This window comes from Macrotis lagotis, chromosome X, assembly GCF_037893015.1.
Source record: "Macrotis lagotis isolate mMagLag1 chromosome X, bilby.v1.9.chrom.fasta, whole genome shotgun sequence".
Lineage (NCBI taxonomy): Eukaryota > Metazoa > Chordata > Mammalia > Peramelemorphia > Peramelidae > Macrotis > Macrotis lagotis.
Genome location: NC_133666.1, coordinates 648,249,325 through 648,274,198, shown reverse-complemented (window position 1 = coordinate 648,274,198; position 24,874 = coordinate 648,249,325). Strand labels below are relative to the sequence as shown.

At 41.9% G+C, this 24,874-nt stretch overlaps 1 protein-coding gene across 1 annotated transcript in view; it reads right to left on the bottom strand.

Moving 5' to 3' along the window:
* Positions 1-24,874, bottom strand: part of ATP8B3 (ATPase phospholipid transporting 8B3) — an 89,546-nt gene that overhangs the window by 31,500 nt on the left and 33,172 nt on the right. Inside the window, exons 7-15 of the mRNA XM_074202222.1 lie at positions 24,767-24,849; positions 22,860-23,018; positions 22,383-22,471; positions 18,671-18,864; positions 14,904-15,112; positions 13,597-13,628; positions 12,822-12,978; positions 8,637-8,825; positions 6,137-6,249 (exon numbers count right to left, since the gene is read on the bottom strand). Of these exons, the coding sequence (XP_074058323.1) occupies positions 6,137-6,249; positions 8,637-8,825; positions 12,822-12,978; positions 13,597-13,628; positions 14,904-15,112; positions 18,671-18,864; positions 22,383-22,471; positions 22,860-23,018; positions 24,767-24,849 (1,225 nt within the window). The remainder of the gene's footprint in view (positions 1-6,136; positions 6,250-8,636; positions 8,826-12,821; positions 12,979-13,596; positions 13,629-14,903; positions 15,113-18,670; positions 18,865-22,382; positions 22,472-22,859; positions 23,019-24,766; positions 24,850-24,874) is intronic.

Sequence of the window (24,874 nt, the reverse complement as noted above, 5' to 3'; positions counted from 1 at the left end):
GCAGTAATCCAAATGTGAGGTGATGAGAGTCTGCACTAGAGGGGTGGCAGTACCAGAGGAAAGAAGGGGATGTATTTCAGAGATGCAGCTATTATATTTCTAAATGCTTACATGAATAAAATAAAGAAAGAGAAGATCAATGAATTGAGCATGCAACTAAAAAAGCTAGAGAAAGAACAAATTAAAAACTCCAATTAAATGACAAATTAGAAATCCTGAACATCAAAGGAGAAATTAATAAAATTGAAAATAAGAAAACTAAAAAAAAAAGAAAATAAGAAAACTATTGAATGATATAATAAATAAAACTAAAAGAGAAATGCTGCAAAGGTAAAATTGACAGGCCTTTGGCAACAAACTGAATATGGGGGAAGAAGGGAGGGCAAGAGACCCAGTAGAATCCAAGATGACACCTAGATCATTCTGAAGGATTAGAAGGATAGTATTATTCTCTATAGTAATAGAAAGGTACTTTAGGGGGGAAGATAGTAAGTTCTCTTTTGGACATATTAAGTTCAAGATGGAGATGTCTGAAAAGTAGTTGGAGATGAGGGACTGGAGGTTAGCAGGGATGAGGGCAGGAAAGGTAGATCTGAGAATCATCAGAAGAGAGATGGCCATTAAATCCATAGGACTGAATGAGATCACTAGATAAAATGAAAAAGGGAGAAAAGAAGAGGATCCAGGACAGAGCCCTGAAGAGATGATCTAGCAAAAACTGAGGCAGAGCCATCAGATGAATTCAAGCCAGACTTCAGATACTTATTAACTGTGGGACCCTGGGCAACTCACTTTAACCTCTATTTCCCTCAGTTTCCTCAATTGTGAAATGGAGATAATAATAGTATCTACCTAACAGGTTGTTGTGGGACTTAAGTACAACAATATTTGTGAAACAGTTAGTGCAATGACTGGCCCATATAATGCTTATTCCCTCCCCATCTCCCCCCAGTACAATAAGGCTGGAGTCCCCTAGTACATGGGAAGGAGACTACATTAAGACTGGAAGGTTAAAGCAGCATCAGGTTACAGAAAGCCTTGAATGTCAGGGAAAGGAGTTTGACCTTTATCCAGGAGGCAATGGAGAGTCAGTGGAGATTTTGGGTGGCTTTTTTTAGTGAATATTTTTTACTGTGACCTTTGGGCAAATCATGTCAAGGTGAGTCTCACATTTCCCTTTTGAATAAAGAGGAGTAAACTTAGATCTTTATCAGATCTAAATCCTATGATCTGTCACCTGAGTCCTGGCTCTGGTTGCTTGCTGTGTGACCTTGGGTAATTAGCCACTCCTCTCTGGGACTGTTCCTATGAATAAATGGAAGGAGAATCCCTGTCCTGCTTCCCTTGCAGTAAAGATCAAGTGAGAACATAGGTATGAAAATGCTTAGCAATCTGCAATAATAATCTTAGAGCCTTCCTTCTGATGCTCCCCCCAATTCATCCCATCTTCAGCTCTCATTTGTACCCTCCTATTTGCATGTTGTCTCTCCTTCAGACTGCGCTCCTTGAGGGCAGGAATGTCTTTTGCTCATCACTTCATTCAGTTTTGATACACAGAGAGCTAAGGTTTACAAAGCACTATCCACCTATTATCTCATCTAATTCTCCAAAGAATCCTGGAAGGGAGGTATTTTCATTATCTCTATTTTAGAAATAAGGAAACTGAGGCAGCTAAGGAAGCATCTGGGAAGTGATTTGAGCTCAAGTCTTTCAAACTCTGTGACATGTAAGAGTATTCAAGTCAAAAGATCTGGTTCTAATTCCAGGCTCTGCCACTTGCAAACCATATGACCCTATGTAAGTAAACTGCACCTTTTTTGTCCTCAGTTTCCTCATATGTAAAATTAAGAAAAATGGACTAGTTGAACTCCAAAGACCCTCCTAGTTCTAAATCTTTGAAACTGGGTGGCACAATGATTTCCCCAAGGTCACTGATCACCTCTGCACCCCTCCTTCCTCCACAGTGTCGGTGAGGATGCTGCTGACCCAGCAGCATCTGAATGATCTAAACTCTCTTCAGGGCTCCTGTGAATGATCCCCTCTCCTCCATCCCCACAGCATCTACCCTGGTCTAGTCCTAGTTCATCTGCTTCCCCCTGAACCACAGCACCAGCCTACTCACTGGGTTCCCTGCTTCTTGTTTCTCCCTGTGCAGCCAGCTTCTCCAAGACAACCTTTAGTTCAGTTCTGACCTTGTTCACATATCTCCCAAGAGGTCCAGACCCTTCTTCTTATACACAGACCAACCTTTCTTTCCAACCTGATCCTCCCTCTAGTCTCCAACACCACCTTCCCTCTCTCCTCAGGCCAGTGTCCTCACTCACTATTCCTGAACACATTAGTCATGTTCGTTCTCATGTCCTCAGGCTTCCCAGACTTTACCTACCAATTCTCAAAGACTTAGGTGATGCAAAAGGTCAGAGTTTTGAACTTGGAGTCAGGAAGACCTGAGTTCAAAATGGCTGTGTGACCCTGGACAAGTTGCATCACTTCTCTCTCAGTCTCACTTTACTCATCTGTAAAATGGAGATAACAAATTATTATCTATTTCATAGGGGTTGTTATGTGTAATTATATATAAATATAGATTACAGATATAGATATACAGTGCATTGCAAACCTGAAAGCATTATATAACTTGTAGTTATTTTTAAGACCAAGGAATTCTTTCTCCTCCAGGAAGTTTTCCCTGATTACACTCAATTTTAAACATATACATCCCTGTGCCCTATACCTCCTACCCCCTTCCTGAGTACTCCATAACCCCTATTGACCCCTTAAGAGTTTGGAACTTCATTTCTACCATCATCCTGTCTGAAACCCATTCTCTTTCTCTGACCCAATACTCCATCTCCCATCAGGATGCTCCTGACTAGGGAAAATTCACTATATCTGGCTTACCCCAGACCCATCTGGACCGTTCTCTAGCAATTCTACCATCATGCTACCTTGCCTTCTGCCACTCCAGTCCAACCCTGCCACCTACCTCCAGTTCCAAAAATTCTAATTAATCCACCCTACCATTTCTAAAAAGAATGCTTCTATCAATTGTCTATGATTTTATTCACTACTCATTGCTTCTCAGGCCAACACAGCCCTTCCTGACAGTTGTTGAGTCTTTTCAGTCAAGTTTGACTCTCCGTGATTTCCATTGAGGTTTTTCTTGGCAAAGATATCAGAATGATTTATCATTTCCTTCTACACTTCATTTTACAAATGATGAAACTGAGGCAAACAGGATGAAGTGATTTGCCCAAGGTCATATTGCTAAGGAGTGTCTGAGGCTGGATTTAAATTCAGCTCTTCCTGACTCCAGGCCTTGCACTCTACACACAGCAGGTCTACACACTGCACCCCTGACTACCACCCATCTAAATGAATCATTTCTTGGAATGTAAATTCCTTGAGGACAAGACTCTGTCATTTTGTGTGCACCTGGCAAATAATAATTGCTTGTTTACTCATTCATTTACACATTCACTCATTCTTTAACAATTATGAGGTGTGTAAGAGCTAAACTGACTGAAGTTTCCTCTAGGGCAGAAATTCCCTGGGGTCCTTGAACCTTGAACCTATGATCATAGAATGAACCATTATTAATAGATGTGAACTATGCCTTGGGAATCCTGCTACTTAGTTCAATTGAATTCAACCAGCATTTGTGTGGACCCTGCCTACTCCCCTCCCTTCATTTTATAGCAGAGGAAACTGCCCTAAATCCCCTCCTTTCTCAGCCCCCTCCTCCCCAACAGGATCTGGCACAGATCTGAGCATGTGTCTACTTCTCTTCATATTCCCAGGTCCAGGACTGGGCCTCCTGACATCTCAGTCCTTCCTGAATAGTCACTGAACTGAATAGTAGGGATTCAAAACTTGTTGATTTGGGATTATCAAATCTTGCTAAGAGGAACACAGAGGGATCATGGGGACTAAATCCCTCATTATACAGAGGAAGGAGCAAAAGCAAAGAACTAAGGGCAGATGATTTGCCCAAGCTCACAAAGGGAGGCAACTCCCTTTGTGAGGAGCTAACTGGGTGGCTCAATGGATAGAGTTTAAGATCTGAGTTCAAATCCAACTTCAGATATTTTCTAGCTGTGTGACTCTGGGCAAGTCATTTACCCCATTTGCCTCAGTTTCTTCATCTGTAAAAATGAGCCAGAGAAGGAAATAGTTTTTGCCAAGGAAAAACCCCAAGGACAGTAAGATTCATGGAGTTACACAGACTCAGACACAACTGAAACTAAGCAGAGTTGGGATTTGGCTGTGAATTGACCAAGATGGTTCCCAGGGGCAGCGAAGAGCCTCTGTCCACAGTCTTGACGCAGAGAGTATGAATCTCTACACACCCCGCCTGTCCCAGCTCACTACATTGGAGGCTAGTGTCCTCCCAGGACAGGCAGAGTTGCTGCCCCTAGTCCCTGGGGCTCTAGTCTTCAGAGGAGACAGTGTCCTAAGTCCTAGAAGGGACTCCTAGGGACAGTTGCTGGGCAACAAGAGGCCTAGAGACTCTCTGAAGCTAGTGTTTGGGCCTGAACAAGGAAGGTCAGCTGGTCTCATTAGCCATCAACCCTAAAGGCCTCTAGGGTTCTCTCACTCCCAAAGGTCTCCTAGCACTGCATCCACTCCCAGGCCAATCGGTCTCGGTACTCACCATGGGAGCATACACATTCTAAGGACTTAATATATATTGTTTTGATTATAAGTGCTACTTCACCCATCCAACCTTAGAGAAGTCACTTTATTCCTTTGAGTCTCAATTTCTTTAATTGTAAAATGGTTTTAAAAAAGGGTCTCCCTACATCAGTGCCCCTTCTAACCCCTGCTAGCCCATTTCAAAGACATAACTCTTCAACCCATCTGAACCCAAAGTCCCAAGTAACAGCTAATCATTTTTCCCCTCTACCCTTAGCATTCTTTAGACTCTGAAGACTGATTCGAGAGACTTAAGAGTTAAATCAAAAATTCAACAGGCCATGAACAAGCCTTGGCACCTTTGTTTTTTTCTCTTGCCAGGAAGCTCCTTATGAGCTTAGGAACACCTGTGCAGAGTCTAAGCTGCAGAGCAGGTGCTCACCCATCGGCACTGGTATACGATAGGAGCTCACTAGGCCATGGAACTCACAGGTCTGGGTCCAAAAGAAATGCTTTAGAAATGTGAGTCAATATTATTTAAAAGCAAGCCTCTCTTAATTCAAGGGACTTCCCTCTCTTAATGGTTTCTCATTTATCCTGTAATAGCTCATTTGAATATATTTGTTTGCATGTTGTCTTCCCCTTTGGAGAATAAGCTCCTGGCTGGCAGGAACACTGGTCCCTTTGTAGCTCTGGTGGTTAGTGAGCTGCCTGTCACTTGTAAATGCTAAATAAATGTGCATTGAGGACTGATTAAGGTCTTCAAGCCCCACTAGCCCCAAACAGCTCTCCTTGACCACTCCATCCCATAATCCCTATGGTACTAACTCCATTTGCATCTCACACTATTCACATCTGATCCTTTTGTTTGTCCAATTATAATATCAGCTTATTGATAGCAGCATTGGATCCTAAGCTTTCCATCTCCTCCAGAGAAGTTTTCGTTAATAATACTATATATTTTAATGCATTTAAAAAGTATTATTTTTGAGAAGGAGTTCCTAGGCTTCACCTGATTTTCAAAGCCCAGGAAAGGGTGCACATCACTACTTGAATAAAGATCCAGCAAAAGAAAACAGTAAGGAGCTATAAGAAGGTAGGAGGAGAAGGGAGAAACCTTAGAATATGAAATGTCAAAGTTCTAAATGACCTAGGATCTAGAATGTCAGAGCTGAGAGAGAATTTAATATATGGAATGTCAGAGTCCTTAGAATATAGAACATAAAATATAATAGGTAAAAAGTTCTCAAAATATAAAATGTGAAAATTAAAATGGACTTTAGAGATCATCTGGTTCAGTCTCTTACTTTATGAGTAAGCTGAGCCAGAGCCAGTCATTCCCAGGGTCAAATGGAAAGGCCAGGTCTTGAATGCAGGTCTTCTGACTCTCTCTATTTCATGGTTGGATGACGGAGTAGCCACACAAGAGAGACCAAAGACAGAACAGAAGGAGACCAGAGATAGATCTTCCTCCTCCCCATCCCAGTCCCTAGGAACTTACATCCAGGGCCTTCTCAGTAGCAAGTTCATTAGGACATCCTGGCCGGAGACGCTCAAATATCACAGTGTCAGCTCCCTTGGTATATAGTCGGATTGTGCCTTCAGGATCTCTCACTGCGGAAGAAAAGAGTCCATTTATCTTCAGTGGATCCCCAGGCAGTAATGCAAGGACTATTAAGAATTTTGAGTTGGGGCCACTAGGTGGCAAAGTGGATAGAGCACCGGCCCTGGAGTCTGGAGGACCCCAGTTCAAATGTGACCTCAGACACTTAATAATTACCTAGCTGTGTGACCTTGGGCAAGTCACTTAACCCCATTACCTTGCAAAAAGTAAAAAAAAAAAGTAAGAATTTTGAGTTTTGGAAGATTCCTCTACTTTGGGCTGCTGGCATCCCTCCGAGATACAGCTAGCTGAACAGATCCCTTCTCCCTGCCTGCTCCATCTCTTTCACGATTGTTCCAAACTCTTAGAGAAAGAAACTGTGACATGGCTTGGGGAGTGACATCTATCAGCAGTTTCAGCTGGGTAAGAAGTATACAGTGGGTGCCCAAGCATTTCTTGAGCAAAGAACCCCAAAATCTCAGCAAGAAAATAAACTTCCCAGGATATTTGGTTCAATCCTTACCTCCTTCAATACCCCCAACAAACCTATACTTTGAGATCTCCAGTGAGAGGGAACTCAGTACCTACCAAGCAACCCATTTCATGACAACAGTTAGGACATTTTTCCTAACAAGAAGTCTCCATCTGCATCTCTGTAATCATCCTCTCTCCCCTCTTAGTTCTTCCCACTGGGGCCAAACATAAAAAATCTAATCTTTTTTCCCACAGACTTGAGGACAGAGCTTGAGGAACAATCTTCTGACATCTACTGACCTGGATTCTAATACCCTTCCCCATCTCCAGTGTCTTGCCATGTGACCTACATAGCTCATTTCCCATCTCTTGGTCTCAGAATCAACTATCTGCTTGATTCCTGCTCAGGTCCTTCCCAGAAGAACCCCTCTAACATCTCATTTGATGGAGAAGATGTCCTGAAGGCAATATTAGCCCAACAAACTGTAATGGATCCCAAGCTTGGATGGGTCTCAGCAGTGGCCTGCTACAGTGGAGACCACACTGAAACTGGGGTCTGAGGAATTTGCTTCAAGCCCCACAAATCCTACTTGACCCTTACTTCCTATGTGCTCAAGGGCAAATCCCTTAACCTCTCTAGCCCAGTTTCTTCATCCACAAAATGGGATTTGATGGTATCTGAGGTGTCTTCTGGATCTTAAATCTATGATCCTATACAAGGAAGGCTTCCTAGTCACATGCAGGGCGTCTCATGACCAGAGGTCTGATCAATAGGGGATGAATTTTTTCTAAGCTACTCATTAGTTCATCGAAAAACAGACTTGGACATACTGTGTGGTCACCACTCTGTTGCCAGAAACCACATCCTGGCACTTAGCCCAAAGCTGTAGAAGTTCTGCCTCAATGATAAGGGAAAGGAAACCATACAAAGGCCAAGAGACTCCCAAAGAAGTCAGACCATCACCAAAAGTACTGCTTTAGGGTTTGATGTGAAGTGATTCTGGAAAAAGCAAGAGAGGATGTCTTTTTACAACATACCCCTCACTATAATAAATATAATGTGCATGTTATGCCATCATTAATTTGGTTGGCATGGTCTTTCTCAAAATTGAAAGACAACTATTGTCATTTTAAGCCACTCATGAAGAAGATGTCTGGGACAGAGAGGAGCTGATAGTCTTCAATGGTGGGAAAAAAGAGCCATGCTAATGAAATCATGAGTAATACTATTGAAGGGAAATTAAAATAAATAAAATAAAATAGTGATGCTAGCAAGCGGCAGCACAATCCTTGTCATGATTTCAAAGCTTTTTTGAAAGTTATTCTTGTTGCACCCAGAGTACCTAGGTTCAAATCTGACCTCAGACATTTAATAATTACCTAGCTGTGTGGCCTTGGGCAAGTCACTTAACCCCATTGCCTTGCAAAAAAAGGAAGTTATTTTTAACTTGGTTGGTTGAATGGCTATTGTCCATAAATGGGGCCCAAAATGACATCACTATGTTGGATGTCCAACTGTGATTGATCAGCCCAACACAAGACCAAAATGATCTATTTTTTACTTATTAACTTGGAAGGAGGAATAAGACTTTCAAAATAGGGTAACATTGAAGAAAACACTACTTTTGGTTTTATTATGGATCAGACTTAATAGGTCAACCATTAATGGAAAAAGAAGCAGGAAGTGAGTAGGTACGAGTCCAGGGCCTGCCTCTGACAAAATGGCACAGGGATCTTGAACAAGGTATTCAAGTGTCCCAGACAACTCTGCCTGACTCTAAATTACAGATGCCAATCAATCTGGGTCAATGGAGGAGGTTTCTAATCCCCCCTACTAAGGGGAAATGCTTAAACAGAGGATAAGTATAAAGATAAACCCAGGAATCCCATCTCAGGGATCTCTTCAGGGAACTCCTATGCTTACAGAGCACAGACATCCTCTTTCGGTCACTGTTGAAGTCCAACATGGCCAGCACCTGGTAGGTCCTCTCTATGCCAAGCTCATTGGTGGTGATGGTGTCCTGAGTTCGGGACAGAAAAACATAGCCAAAGTTCCGAGCGGCTGTCACCAAGGCCTCCTCATCTGGAGAAGCTGCCTGGTAGATCAGTTGGCCTAAAGAGAGGAAACACACACACACACACACACACACACACACACACACACACAGAGAGAGAGAGAGAGAGAGAGAGAGAGAGAGAGAGAGAGAAAGACATAAATATAGAGAGATACATATCTATATCTATATCTATATCTATATATATGTGTATAATACACAGATTACTTGTTATCTTAGGGTGGAGAGAGGAAAGGGTGGGAGGGAGAAAAACTTTACAAAAATTAATGTTAAAATATCTTTAAATATAATTTTTTAAATGAATTTTTTAGATAAGAGAGAATACATAGTCAGGGAATAAGGGTTAGAGAGACAGTAAATAAAGATTTATTAAGCATAATGGATAGAGTGATGGACTTGGAGTCAGGAAGACATCTTCTGGAGTTCAAATCTGGCCTCAGACACTTACTAGCTTAGCTGTATTGACCCTGGGCAAGTCACTTCATCCTGTTTGCATTCATAAACAATAAAATGAGCTGAGGAGGAAATGGAAGACTACTCCAGTATCTCTGCCAAGAAAACCCCAAATGGGGTCCCAAAAATAGGGTCCCAACTGAAAAAACAGAATAAGTGTGCCAGACATTATACTACACACACAGATACAAAGGACAAAAGAGAGTCTTTGACCTCAGGAACCCACAGCACATGAAAAGATGTTAAAAGGGGAGTAGAAAAAAAAAAGAAAAGGGGAGTAGGGAGGTAGGAAGAGTTCCCTAAATGGGGGCATGATGGATCCCAACAGCCTGGGTGGGTTAGGAAAGAAGCATTTATTAAGTGCCTAAGAATGTGTTGGTCACTTGCCCTCAAGGAGCTTACTGTCTGATGGTAAAGACAAAAACAACAACAACAACAAAACTAGAAAGTGACTTGTCCAGGATCACAGAGCTAGGAAGAGGCTGAAACTGGATTTGAACTCAGTCTTCCTGGATACATTTGCTGCATCACCAGCTGCCATTAGTCATGTCTTGAACTTAAGTCATTGTTCTTTCCAGAAGGGCCCTCCTGCCCCGAGTCATCCGTAAAGTTAAGGTGACTGACCAACAGACCATGGGTCCTTAGAGAATAAGGATCTTGGCTGCCCAGAACTTTTCCAGTATAATAGAAACCGGAGGGTTAGTGTATGTTGGCTCAGGGAAACCTAGAGAGGCCACTTTCAGCCTTAGGCATGAGTCCCCCAGGAAGACTTTGAAACACTTTAGAAGGAAGAACAAACATTTCAGGAGGTCCTATGTCAACCCTGAGCCCCAAGGGCTCAGGTGACGGCCTCCTGCAGGGGAGAGGGCAGAGTTTCTTAGGAACATCTGGGTCTTGGCTTGAGGCCCATAGTATCTCAGAGCCCAGATCATGGCACTTCCCTCTTTCAGGCAACCTGGGGAAATAGCTAGAGATCCACAGGATTTAGACCTAGAACTCCAAGGTTCAAATCCTACCTCAGACTCTCTCTGAGAACCTAGCCAAGTCATTTACTTCTGTGGACCTCTTTCTTCATGTGTAAAATGGGCATGATAATATCCCTATGACCTTTCTCAACAATTTCTTGTGGGGCAAGATGAGATAAAGCAGACAAAGGGCTTTGTAAACCTGGAAGAACTACCTTAATGTCAGTTATTATAATTCAATATATTTGTGAATCATTTCATGCCACCTGGTAGAACTGACAAACATTTGCTAAGTAACTATAATTTTTCCAGGCCTAGATGGTGGGAAGACAAAGACAGAAATCCAACAATCTCTGACCTCAAGATACTTACATTCTAAACCAGGCAGTACTGCTTTTTAAAAAATCAGTAAATTCAATGATATTTCAGGAGACATAGAGAAAAAGCAGACAGCAACTAGGGCACTTGGAAAAGGTTTTCCACTGAGCATTATCTGTACTATCAGTCCTTGTTCTGGGATTCTATAAGAGTCCTGCCAGTTTTCATATTTTATGTTCTAAGGGTCCTCCCAACTCTGACATTCTGTGTTCTAAAGGTCCTCCCAGTCCTAACATTCTCTGTTCTGAGAGTCCTCCCTCCCAATTCTGACATCCTATGTTCTAGGGGACCTCCTAGCTCTGACATTCTGTGTTCTAAAGGTCCTCCCACCTCTGACATTTTGTGTTCTAAGGGTGCTCCCAGCTCTGACATTCTGTGTTCTAAGGATCCTCCCAATTTGGACATTCTATGTTCTAAGAGCCCCCCACCCAAGCTTTGACATTCTGTGTTCTAGGGGACCTCTTAGCTCTGATGTTCTGTGTTCTAAAGGTTCTCCCACCTCTGGCATTTTGTGTTCTAAGGGCCCTCCCAACTCTGACACTCTGTGTTCTAAATCTCCTCCTTACATTGGGGTTCTACACTTTAAGGACTCTCCCAATGCCATTGAAAGGCACTGGCACTAGATCTCTGCTACCAATCAGCTGTGTGACTTTGGGTAATGATTTGACCTTTTGGGGCATCAATTTCTTCATACTTAAAAAGAAGGGGTTGAACTCGATGGCTTATCACAGTCCTTTCAGCTCCAAATTTACCATCACTGCAGTTCTACATTCAGACACTCCCTCCCTTCCTAAAAAAACTAAGTTTACTGCCTTTTCAAATGAGCTAATATTTGTAAACTGTTTAGTAATTCCCAGTCCCTCTTATCACCCTTTCATCAATAGTGGCTTGACCTGGGGAGAGCATCATTCCCCGACCTTTCCAATGACTGACCCTGAACGTCTAATTTATGTCATTCCCTGAACCTGTCTCAACCTAATGGGTCAATGAATTAATTCATGGCAAACCATGAGTGAATAAATGCATAAAACATTACTTATACACTTACTGTGTGCAAGTCACTAGAGATGCAAAATCTGTATTTTTCATTTGTGTCACAACATCATAGACATAGCGTTGGAAAGGACTCCATGTGGGTTTATTTTATATCCTGCTAGTGTGCTAAAGTTAATTGTTTCAAGTAGTTTTTGAGTTGATTCTCTAGGATTCTGTAAGTATACCATCATATCATCTGCAAAGAGTGATAGTTTTGTTTCCTTATTGCCTATTCTAATTCCTTCAATTTCTTTTTCCTCTCATTGTTGAAGCTAACATTTCTAATACAATATTGAAAAATAGTAGTGATAATGAGCATCTTTATTTTACCCTGATTTTATTAGGAACGTTTCTCATTTATCCTCATCATATATGCTGCTTTAGATAGATACAGCTTATCGTTTTAAGGAAAACTCCATTTATTCCTATGTTCTTTAGGAGTTGTTTTTTTAAAAGGAATAGGTGCTATATTTCATCAAAGGCTTTTTCAGTACCTATTGAGATAATCATAAGATTTCTGTTAATTATGCCAATTGTTTTCCAAATACTGAACCATCCCTGCACATCTAGCATAAAATATCTGATCACAGTATATTATTCTAGTGATAACTTGTTGCAATCTTTTTACTAAAATTTTAATAAAATAAATTTAATAAAATTTAAATAAAATTTAAAATTTTTGCATCATTATTAATTAGGGAGATTGAGCTATAATTTTCTTTGTTTTAGCTCTTCCTGGTTTAGGTATCAGTACCATATTGGTATCATAGAAGGAATAGAAGGTAGAACTCCTATTTTTTTAAAAATAGTTTGTATAGTATTGGAATTAATTGTTCTTTAAATGTTTGATAGAATTCACTTGTAAATGTAAGAGACTCTAGAAGTCCATCAATTGACAGATGAGGGAAAAAGAGACTGAGAAAGGGACATTGCCTGTTCAGGGTCCCACACGTTAAGTTTCTTAGAATTTGAATCCGAGCATTTGAATACAAGCATTTCAAATAGGATGTACTTAGGTTTATAAAATGATTACATACCTTCCCACATGCCTTCCCGCACCTTTTTTCAATTGAAATAAAACAGAAACAAGGCTATTTCCCTGTATCTCCCAGTGAAACAAGAGTCCAACAATCTCACTTCCCCCATTTCTTCCCAGAGACCTCCTGATAATGGTGCCCTTCCTCCATGCTGGACATCACTCACCAGCCTTCTCTTCCACCATGACAGTATGGCACAGGGCCAGCAGCCTCCAGAACTCTCGGGCTACCTCATCCTCATCTTGCTGGATGGCTGTTAGGAGTGTGTGGTCATAGAATAACAACTTCCCATCTGCATACTTGTTCCAGCTCAAAGAGACAGCCTGTGGGAGAAACAGTGATGGGGAAGGAAGAAACAAGGAGAGAGAGAGACAGACAGACAGACAGAGAGACAGACAGAGACAGAAAGATAGAGACAGAGAGAACACAGTAAAAATGAGGGGCAGCTAGGTGGCACAGTGGATAGAGCACCAGCCCTGGAGTCAGGAGGACCTGAGTTCAAATTTGACCGTAAACACATAATTAACTAGCTGTGTGACTTTGGGCAAGCTGCTTAACTCCATTGCCTTACCAAAAAAAAAAATGTGAAAATAGTGAGCTTTGCTCTGCATTCAGTCCATAGTTCTTTCTCTTGATATGTATGACACTTCACATTGCAAACCTTTTTAGAATTGTCTTTGATCCCGATATTTCTTAGAAGAGCTAAGTCTTTGGCAGTTGATAATCACACAAAAACATTCTGTGTTCTAAGCCCTTTGAGCTCTACCATTCTCCATGCTAAGGGCCTTCCCCAGCTCTAACATTCAAACTCTTAATGACCCACCCAAACTCTGTCATTACAGGATGCTATGACTGGATGAAAATTCCCCACCATGGTAATCCTACCTCCTACTCAAGATCAAGACCCTCTGGTTCCAGGCCCAGACCAAGATCAAACTCACCTGAAGGCCTTCCCCACTATTTTCATCTGTACCTAGACAAGAAATACAGTTTCAGTCCATTGCCGTTATAGATGAGTTTCAAATTTCCTACCATTGGGAGTCCCAACCTCTCATCTCCTTTCTTAGAGGAGCTAAGCAAGTGATAAAAGGAAAACTAAACTTCAGGACAGAAGGAGCTCTGAAGTTCTTTCTAAAGGAAGAGTCTACCCCAGAACTGATCGGAATTAGATGTTGGGACCTGCCACTGATTCAATATGTGAACTCGGGCAAATCCTTGGTGATCCCTGGAAGACAGACCTAAGATCACTTAAGGTTTGCAAAGCTCTTAGTGATATTCTATCATTTAAGCCTTGTAACAGCCCTAAGATGTAGTTATTAGTAGTAGTATTAGTCTCATTTTACAGATGAGGAAACTGAGGTTCAAAGGGGTACTCTGACTTGATAGTGGTCATACAGGGTCAGTGGAATTTGATCCCAGGCCTCTCCTGACTCCTGAGTCCTTTTTTCCACTTCCCCAGGCCTCCTCTCTAATATTACTAATATATAACATTTATATTGTACCCCCCCCCAAAAAATAAGCTTAACCAGAAAAGAAATCCCAGCATGATTTTTTCAGGATGCTCATAATAAAAGTTCTACCCCAAAAGATTGTCAGCCAGATAGGCAAATTTAGCACATTCACTGCAACAAACAAGGGATGTGTTGAATTATAAGATAACATTAATACATAATTAAATATAAATAAATAATATTGACATTAATACTAAAAATAGATTTCATGCATGAGTAAAATAATAAATGTATACTGTTGTATATGGAACAAATAAATGAATAAATAAATAAATAAGACATTTCCTGAAAATAAGTCCTACTGCATCTTTTGGAGCAAAAATTATAAGACCTGGTCTTATTTTCAAGGAAATACATATAGGGCTTACAGGTTTCCAATACCCTTTACATGTAGCACCTCATTTGATCCTCACAACAAACCTGCTATTATTATTCTCATTTTACAAATAAGGAAACTGAAGTAAGAGGAGGTTAAAGGAATTTGCCCAGAGTCACATGATTAGCCAGGAACTAAGACAGAATATCAACAGGTCTTCTACTTACTAGGCTATCTGACTATCTCTAGGGGTAGGGTCCAAGGTTCCAGGTGCGGACTTGGCCACAGAGATTATCCTGGAGGGTCTGGGCAGGGTAAGCAATAGAATCTGGGGTGAAAGGTTAGAATGGAAGGGAGACCTAACCCAAGGAGAAAGGGGATGGAAAGTGGTGTCCCTATAGAGGCAGAGGTCACTAGTCACCATAAGTCAGCCCATTTATGCAGCATTTCTTGAAGTTCATGATGTTCTGGGTCAGGGTCCCCGTCTTGTCGGAGAAGATATACTCAATCTGTCCCAGCTGGTCATTGAGGCTGGTACTCCGGGCCTTGGCTGGCATGTTCCGGGGTGAGTAGTACATCTCCAGGTCCCAATTGATGAAACAGCTATTCACCAGATAGATAAACTCAAAACTGCAAGAATATGAGACAAAGGACAGTTTTACTGAAAGCCTGGGATAAATTGAAGGCCCAATGGCCCAGTCCAGGGACCCCACCCAGAGCATGACCAAGGGAAGAAAAAATTGAAGACATTCCCCAAAACAACACATCTTGGAAGAATAAGGCTAATTAATAATAATTATGAATGACTAATCTTTTTCACTGCTATGATATTTCAAGGTTTACAAAGTACTTTTCCAACAACAAACCTGTGAGGTGGATAATAATAATAATAATAACAATAATAAGAGGAAGAAGAAGAAGAAGAAGCCACAATTACTGCATTGAAATAGTACTTTGAAACTTGCAAAAATACTTCAAACTCCCACTACTGATATCAATACAAGGACCAGAACTCAAATTTTTGATTCCAAACTCGATGTTCACCACATTTCACCACACTGCTCGTGTCCTTAGGACAGGGCAGAGTCACAGAGGAATCTGATGGGGGAGAAGGAAGAGATATACAATGTGCATGGGCACTCTCAGAACTGGAAGTCAAATATGGAACTATGTGTAATGGAAACATGTATAACCTGTATTAGATTACTTGCTATCCTAGGATGCGAGGAAGAACAGATGGGAGAGAGAAGACTACAAAAAAATGAATGTTAACGTTCATGTTAAAATATTATATAATTGAAAAAATAAATATATAGATGAGAAAATAAAGAAGTGTCCTTCCAAAATAAGTCAACTCTGAAAGGAAGGAAGGAAAAGATGAAAGAAAGAAAGAAGGAAAGAAAGAAAGAAAGAAAGAAAGAAAGAGAAAAAGGGGAGAGAGAGAGAGAGAGAGAGAGAGAGAGAGAGAGAGAACTGGAGGTTACATGCTTTAAAGGAAAGGCCAAGGCTTCCTCTGATGTATCTATCTGCCCAGGGTCACTTGATGTCACCTAACCAATTACTATCCCTGGTGGAGACTTCCATAGCCAGAGTTCTCTACATTAATGAAACCAAGAACCCATAATAACCTTCCCATCAAATTTTTAAAATATTAGTTAATTAATTGCTTTTAAATTTTTATTTGAGAAAGCAACCACATATTGAGAAAGCAAAGCAATTACAATAACTCATTCTACTTCACCAAAATTTATTAGAACATTAAACGGGTTTGTTCAAATAATTATATTGGGTCTGGAGTCAAGGAGACCTAGTTTAAGTCTGGCTTCAGATACTTACTAGCTGTGAGACCCTGGGCAAGTCACTTAATTGCTATTTGCCTCAGTTTCCTCAATCATAAAATGGGGATAATTACAGCCCCTATCTCCCAGGGGGAGGATCAAATGAAATGATAATTATTGTAAAAGTGCACAGCATGATGTAGGCCCTATATAAATGTTATTGTTGTTATAATAATGTTATTATTCTAATAGTAACATAATAAACAACATTAGAATATATATTATTTATAATATAATAAAACATAATAGTGCAACAATAACATTGTTACTGTTATTTTAGAGCCTTAGAGGTGAATAGGGCATTGGGCTTGGAGATCAAAAGACCTGCTTCAAATTTGACCTCAGACTCTCACAAGGTGCGTAACCTTGGCCAACCTCAGCTTTCTCAACTATGAAACTGCAGCAATACAAGCTGTGCCCCACCAGGAGTGCTGGGAGGATATAATGATAATAATGATAATAATGATAATGACAATTATGATTATCTTAAGCAATTAAGAGTGCCCATACATGAAAGGGCTTCAGAAGCCAGTTAGTCCAACCTGTGTTTGAGCAGGACTTCTCTGTATAATAGCCTAGCAACTGGCTATCCAGCCTAGGCCTGAAGATCAGAGAATGTCAGAACCGGGGGCGGGGGGCCTCAGAACACAGAATGTCAGAGCTGGGAGGGCCCTTAGAACACAGAAAATCAAATCAGTGATTTTGCCCTGTCCTATTAGGACATAAGAGCAGTGTGGTGAAAGGGTGAGAACATCGAGCTTGGAATCAAAACACTTGAGTGCTGGTTCTCGTATTGATATTGTGAACAGCAGTGTGGGTTTGAAGTATATTTACAAACTTCAAAGCAATGCAGTAATTATGGCTAATAATCATGACAGGAACTGGACTGTTTCCTTGTTATATTGCAGTCCAGAGGTGGGGAACCTTATTTCTACCAAGGGCCATTTATATATCTATAACATAATTCATGGGTTATATGTGGTCAAACATTTAATTAATTCACCCGTAAAAAGCTCCTAGATTGATTGAATTTCGAGTCCAGTCTGCAGTTGCCTTGGCAAAGTCAGATCAATACAGCCCATAGGCCAGAGGTTCCCTGCCCCATTGAAGAGGGAAAGTCAAAGGTCTGAGAATCAGGAGACTTGGAGACTAATATTGCCTCAGTTCATTTCAACTCAAAAATATTCCTTCCTGATTGAGCAAGAGGCCCAGCAGAGGAGGGAAAGCGTTCCTGCTGTGGGGGAGCAGCCTGTACAAAGGGGCAGCCACAGGAGAATGGGAATGTCGAGGTCCAGGCAATTTGACTGGAATAGAGAATGAATGCAAATGAACAATAAGTTTGGAAAAAATAAGTGGGAATCAGATGATGGAGTACTTTAAAGACAGGATTAAGCAGATTGCATTTTATTCTAGCAGCAGATGGGATATACTGAAGATTTATGAGCAAGAAAGTCACATGTTCTAACCAACACTACCTGTGAAACACTGTTAAGTCATTAGCCCACCCCAGACCCTGAATTAAGAAAGCAAACTAAATGATGTCTAAGGTCATCTATGTCTAGAGTCATTCTATGTTTGATAACTTGCCCAGGTCTGACACTGTATTCCATCTTTGATATTCCCAAGTTCTAAGATCCCTGCCAGTCCAGAAATTCCATGTCCTCAGGTTCTTTGACTCTTATGTTCTTGCTATATTCTAAATTCCTCTCAGATGTAACATTCTCTGTTCCAGGAATGCTCCCAACTCTGACTCTGTTTTCTTAATTCTCCCCCAGCTCTGACATCCTGAGTTCTAAGGGTCCTCCCAGCTCTGACATTCTATGTTCTCAGGGTCCTCTCAGGTCTGACATTCTGTGTTCTCAGGGCCCTCCCAGCCCTGACATCCTGGGTTCTAAGGACCCTCCCAACTCTGACATCCTGGGTTCTAAGGGTCCTCCCAACTCTGACAATCTGTGTTCTAAGGGTCCTCCCAGCCTTGACATTTTGTGTTCTAAAAGTCCTCTCAGCCCTGACATTCTCTGTTTGAGGGGCTCTCCCAGCTCTGACAGAAAATTCTGTGTTCTAAGGGCCCACCCAGCCCTGACATTCTGTGTTCTGAGGCCCCCGCCCCCAGTTCTGACATTCTCTGATCTTCAGGCCTAGGCTGGATAGCCAGTTACTGGGCTATTATACAGCGAAGTCCTGCTCAAACACAGGTCAGACTAAATGGCTTCTGAAGCCCTTTCCCAAGCTGTGAATCTATGATCTCACTAGTGACATCCTGCAGCTGCTTCCCCTCCCAGGGCATCAGCTTCCCTACCTGCCCACATGTCATCTTTCTAGGCCTGCCCAACCTTTCCCATTGGCTTACGTGATATAGAGGGACATCGGGACGATGATACTGAGCAAGATCATGAAGCCCCAGAAGGTAAGGAAGGCCTCGCCAACTGGAGATGACCCTCTGTGGAAGGCAGACAGGTAGCTGTGTTTGGTCTGGAAATCTACCACCAGGAAGCCATAGGCCACCGCCAGGCAGAAGGAGACCACCACCAACATCAGGAATATCTGTGCAGGGAGGCAGATCAAAATGGTCAAAGGAGGAAGTTGGAGAGAGGGACCTACAGGTTCTCTAGAAGGGCACCACAGACATTCTGGAAAGGGGGGAGGACCATGGGTGATTGAAAAGGAGAGGGGGAACCACAGGTGCTTTAGAAGGGGAGGAGGAGCCAGAGGTGCTCCAGAAGAAAGACCACAAGAGTTCTAGAAGAGGGCTGCTGGTATTTTTGAAGGGAGAGGTGTGGGTATAAGCAAAGACTACAGGTATTCTAGGAGTGAACCATGGGTATTCTAGATGAGACAATTTTCCAAAAACAAGAAGCCATATGTGTTCTACACTGCTTGGATAATCCCAAAGAAACTTCAGAAGGGAGACCCACAGGTGTCTGATGAAAGGAGCCACAGGCATTCTAGATCATCTGGAAGAAACTAGAAGATGTTCTAGAAGGCATGTGTTCTAAAAATGTTCTGGAAGGGGATTCCCCAATGTTCTAGATGGTTTGGGGAGAGGAATGGGAAAAGTCCATGAGTCTGTCCAGGACCCCAGGATTAGCCAACATCACAGCTGCATATCCATATCCTATTAGGGTTTACAAAGTAATCTCATGTTCAAGTAACTGGGATCTTCCCTTGTGCACCTTACTAAGCCCCCTTCCTCCTTATGAGGTCTAGTTAACTGGTCCTCCCTGCCTCCTCAAGCCCCAGATGGACATAATCACCATCTTGACCCTTAGTGTCAGATCCCTAGTGTTCCCAATACTGACAAACTGTTTGAAGAATCCCCAAGATCCCAGAATATCAAGAAAGGAAGAAAGAAGAAGTAATAGGAAGAAGGAAAAAATAGAGGAAGAGGAGGAGGAAGAAGAAAAAAATATTTAAAAAAACACTTTAAAAGCATTAGTTAAACATGTATTATCTTATTTGATCCTCACAACAACCCTGGGAGTTAAGTGTTATTTTGATTCCCATTTGATAAATGAGAAAAACTGAGGCTGAGAGGTTATGCTGCTGGCCCAGTTAGCATACAACCAGCAAGTGGCTAGGGTTGAATCTGAGCTCCAATCTTTCTGACTCCAAGTCCAGCATCTGTTCACCTGGCTGACAAGTTTTTTTGAGGGCATGTCTAGCCCAACCTCATCATTTTACAAATGAGGAAACTGAGCCCCAGGGAGATGAAGAAGTGATTTTAGCTGAAGAGGGATTTGAACCAACATCCTCTGATCCCCAGAACCAGAGCTCTTTTCCCTACACTGGAATTTCCCCTACAACACCCCTAGTCTGTTGCCTCTGTAACCTTGGGTAAAATCACTTCTACCTCTCTGGACCTCAGTTTCCTAATCTGACTAGGGAATGGGCCTAGATGACCCTGAATTCTCCAGCCTCTTCTTGGAGAACTCTAATGAGAGGGAACCACTATTTTCTGAAGATAGATTACATAGCTCTAGGTATTTCCTTCCCTCCCCATGCCCATCCAGACCATCTTATTGCTACTCTCAGTGAAGAAACTCTCTCTACTAATATGGTGCCTCAGAGAGTTGCCAACAACACTAAGGAGGTCGGGTAACTTAACCAGTCATCATATATCAGCCATGAAACTGGAGCCTGGGTCTCCCAGAATCTGAGGGTGCCTTTCAAATAATTCCTTACTTCATCCTAAAATTCCACAGCTCCCAGATCAAGGCTAATCCCTCTTCTACACAATGGAACTTCAAATACTTGAAAATAGTGATTGAAAATAGGGACTGTTAGGCAGCACCAGGGATAGAACACCAATCTTGGAGTCAGGAGGACCTGAGTCCAAATCCATTCTCAGACACTTGATACTTACTAGTTGTGTGACCTTGAGCAAGTCACTTAACCCCAGTGCCTCAGAAAAAAAAGAAGAAAGAAAAAATAGTGATGTCTACCCTAAATTTCTCCTTCTTCAAACTAATTTAAGTATGGTGTCCAGTCCTGTCAGTGGGTAGAAACCCCATAATAATCACTCTTCCCTGCATATGCTTGCTTCTCAAAGTCTTTCTTAAAACACATCATGCAAAATTGAACACAACACTCCATATATATCTGACAGAGACAGAGGACAGCAAGACTAACATCTCCCTCAATCTGGATATTATAGCTCCTTTAATATAGTCCAAGACCACATAGGTTTTTTGGCAACTAGGTTTATGGAGTCAAGGCAAGCTTGCAGCTCACTGAAACCTCCAGATCTTTTTCATGAAAACTATTGTCCAGTGACACCTCTTCCTTGTGAAGTCAATTTTTCTGAACCCTAATGTAAGAATTTACCTTTGTCTTCATTTTATTTGGTTGTCATTGGCCTGTTATTCACTTTGGGGAGTCACTGTCCTAATATGACCAAATTTGACTACTAATATGACTACAAATTTGAGAAGTATGTCATTTAGATCTTTATCCAGGTCATTGGATGTTGGACATTTCAAGGCCTTGGCCGACACTTGACATTGACCTATTTTGCCTCTTTGGGTCATGGCATTAAACAGCTCCAAATTCACCTAATTCTAGTTACCTTTAATAAACTGTTAACTAAATCACTTCACTATTATTACTTAACTCTACTGTTATCTAGACCACATTCCTTCAACTTCAACAAATATTTTTAAGCTTCTACTGACTGTAAAGCATGGTGGTTGGCCCCAGGGAGGGCTAATATGAAATAATACTTCTGAGAGAGTTGGAACTAGATCTCTTCTCTCCCACAAAGAAGTTAGACAAACTTGGCCAGATGCTTTGTTAACAATTCAAGTACAGCATTCCCCTGATCCAAATTCCCAGGCTGTGAGATCTAATTTTATCTGTTACATCTTATTTGAATCACAGGCTCCATTGAACTTTCATCAGAATTTCCATTTTGATTAGACAGTACCTGGGTGGGAGAGCTCTGAATGACTTACTAGTCAACCTTCTCAGCCCCTCTCCTACAAGTCTGCCACCTGACTGCCCCATGCCAAGCTCTGCCTACCTGTTAAGACACAGCCTGCCAAACCTGCCTGGTGCCAAATCTCTGCTTGTTTGGATGCCCACCTGCTTACTATTTTCAGACAGCTCTGATGTTCCACCATCTGCCCAGACTTCCTCCTATTACGCAAGGCTGTGACTATGACCAGTTCACCTATCCCACCCCAGCAAGTCTGTCTGGTCTCTGATCCCAGTCTCCTCTAGTGCCAAGGCCAACAGGGCAGGGCTCACTAAACCAAGAGGCCCACTCTGAGAGGATAGAGGATGGGGTGGATTGCAGAGGAGACGAACAAGAACCATGGGTACATTCATACAAGAAGGGGCCTTTGAAATTATCTTGTTCAACCTCCTCATTCTGCAGATATAGAAATTCAGGAGAAGAAATTACTTGCCCAAAATCAAATGGCAAGTCAGTAGCAGAATGAGAACTAGAACTCAGCTCTTCTGCAGCTCTTCTACCCCCTCTGAGACTCCTCAAATGACTTGGGGGGTGGGGTAAGGGAAGGGAAGGAGGTTGGGGACCTGGCCTGGCAACTAACTCCACTCACAAAAATGATAAGTTTGTTCATCATTCGGTCCAGCTTCGTCCTCTTCAGCTTGATTTTTCCACAATTCTTCATAATCTTGGAATCAAAACCTGGTAGGAAGCATGGGAAAGAGGGACTCACCAGGAGTTGACCAGTATTTAATCATGGTTAAGTAGCCACTGAGTTAATGCCATATAATTCTGAGATGTCAGAGGTGGGAGGGCCCTTAGAACACAGGATGTTAGAGCTTGGAAGGCCTTAGGATGTAGAACAGAGAATGTCATAGTCAGGAATATTCTCCAAGACCATCTGACCTTGTATTTTACAGATGAGGAAGTCCATATTTAGAGAAGAGGAAGGATCTTGCCTCAGGTCACAAGCAGTTCCTGACTGAGGCAAGACTAGAGCCTTCCAGACTTTGAGAGTCCTTTCTCCACTGCCCAGACCCTGTTCCACATCTCCCCAGGCAGGAAGGTGAACTGCATAATATAGACTCACCTGCATAAATGACCAGGCCATAGCAGGTGTCAGTATTGCGGATCCTGCAGCCTCGCAAGAGGATCTTCTCACTGTCCAGGGAATGTTTCTCTCCTTTCCACTCCAAGGTCCCCACAAACGTGTGCATCCGACTGCTGGGCTCCTCACAAACCACTGTCCCTATCACATCAACAAGCATTGGGCTGTTGGTCCCACTTGTAAGCCTGGACTCTGAGCCTGGACCCAGGAACTTTGAGGGGGAAGATACAGCCCTTTGTTCCTGAATCCCTTGGCTGTCTTGGGGAATCCCTTCCCTTCTCTGATCTAAATCTATACTGTCTACAATAATATTAACAGGATAATGCCTAGACCTTCAATGTCACTGCTATATGGGACTCCCAGAGGAGGAAATTCCCTTTACTAATACTGGCTGCCACCATTTTTTCTGCAATTTGAGTCTTAATGAATTGCCTAGAGTCTGTGTGTGTGTCAGAGGGAGGGAAACTTGAACCCATGACTTCTCTGCTGCCAGTTCTCTATGCACTATATCATGTTTTTCAGTTGTAATAGTAATAATAACAACTATGAATTCTCTAACCCCTTTAAAATTTACACTCGTTCCTTCCAATAACTATATGAAGGGGGATAAATATAAGAAGCATTCTCCCCATCTTAGAGATTTAAGGATTCAGGAAGCTAAAATAGTTTGACTAGCAAATGGCAAGTGTCAGAGTTGGGATTGGAATCCAAGTGTCCCGACTCCAAGAAAACTAGAGATGAGTGAGGGAGATGGTTGGTTTGGCACTAGAAGAAGTTGGAAGAGGGGCAGGGTTAGGGGAAAAAATGTTAAGTTTTGTTTGTGGAGAGCTTGAGTTTGAGATGCTTGGTTAGAAATGTTCAAAGGACCACTGGTGATTCAAGAATAGAACTCAGGAGGAAGACTAGGGCTGGATAAATGGATTTGAGAATAATCAACATAGAGATGCTAATTCAACCCTTGGGAGATGATGAGGTCCCCACGTAGAGACTAGAAGAAACAAGAGGGTTCTCCACAGAGCCTTGGTGCATAGTGAAGGAGTGTGATTTGGGTTACTGGTGGCATATTAGATAAGAGAGTTGGGAAGACCTGGATTCAAATCCAGCCTCAGACACTTACTGGTTGTATGGCTCTTAATCTGTTTGCCTTAGTGTTCCTCAACTGCAAAATTGGGAGAACAATAGAACTTTATGTCCCAGGGTCGTGAATCAAACCAGATCATATTTGTAAAAATATATTTTCCCTATTCTCTCTCAAACAAGCAAATAAATGAGTGATAAAAACAAAACAAACAAACAGAGAGAAAGAGAGGTTAACAGTTGTCAAATGCTAATGAGAGGTCAAGAAGGACAAAAACTGATAAAAGGCAGTAAGATTTGACAATTAATAAATCACTCAGACTTTTGAAGAGAATGTTTACAGTTGAATTATAAGCCAGAGTACAAAGTGTTAAGAAGTGAATGAAGAGAGAAAGCAGGGGAACCTGGGCTTTTTCAAGAGAATGGCAGTGAATGAAAGGAGAGAGGTAAATAATCCACCAGGAGAACATTGAGAATGTGGAACACAGAACAGCAGAACTGAAAGAGGCCAGAGAATAGAGAACATGAAAACTAGAAGATACTTGAGAGATCAATTGATCTAACTTCCCCATTTGACAGAAGAGAAACCTAAAGTCTAGAGAAATTAAGGGATTTGAAAATTGTAGGGTAGAATTTGGTCGGTGGACAAGAGAAAAATTGCCAAGGAACAAGAAAGGATTTAGTTAGAGGATGGATAGGATCAGTTAATTGTCTTTCCTTTGGAATCCTGACTTCAAAGGCCATGCCTTCTAGGGACAAGGAACACATACAGTCCTTCCAATGATGCCTATGGTTCCTTAGCAACTGCTCACCATCAAAGGCTGCCATCTTGTCCGTGTCAACCAGCTCTTTATGGGTGATGATCGGGGCCTGGCGGAACTTCAGATTGGTTTCTCTGGCAACAATATAGGAATAGGCCA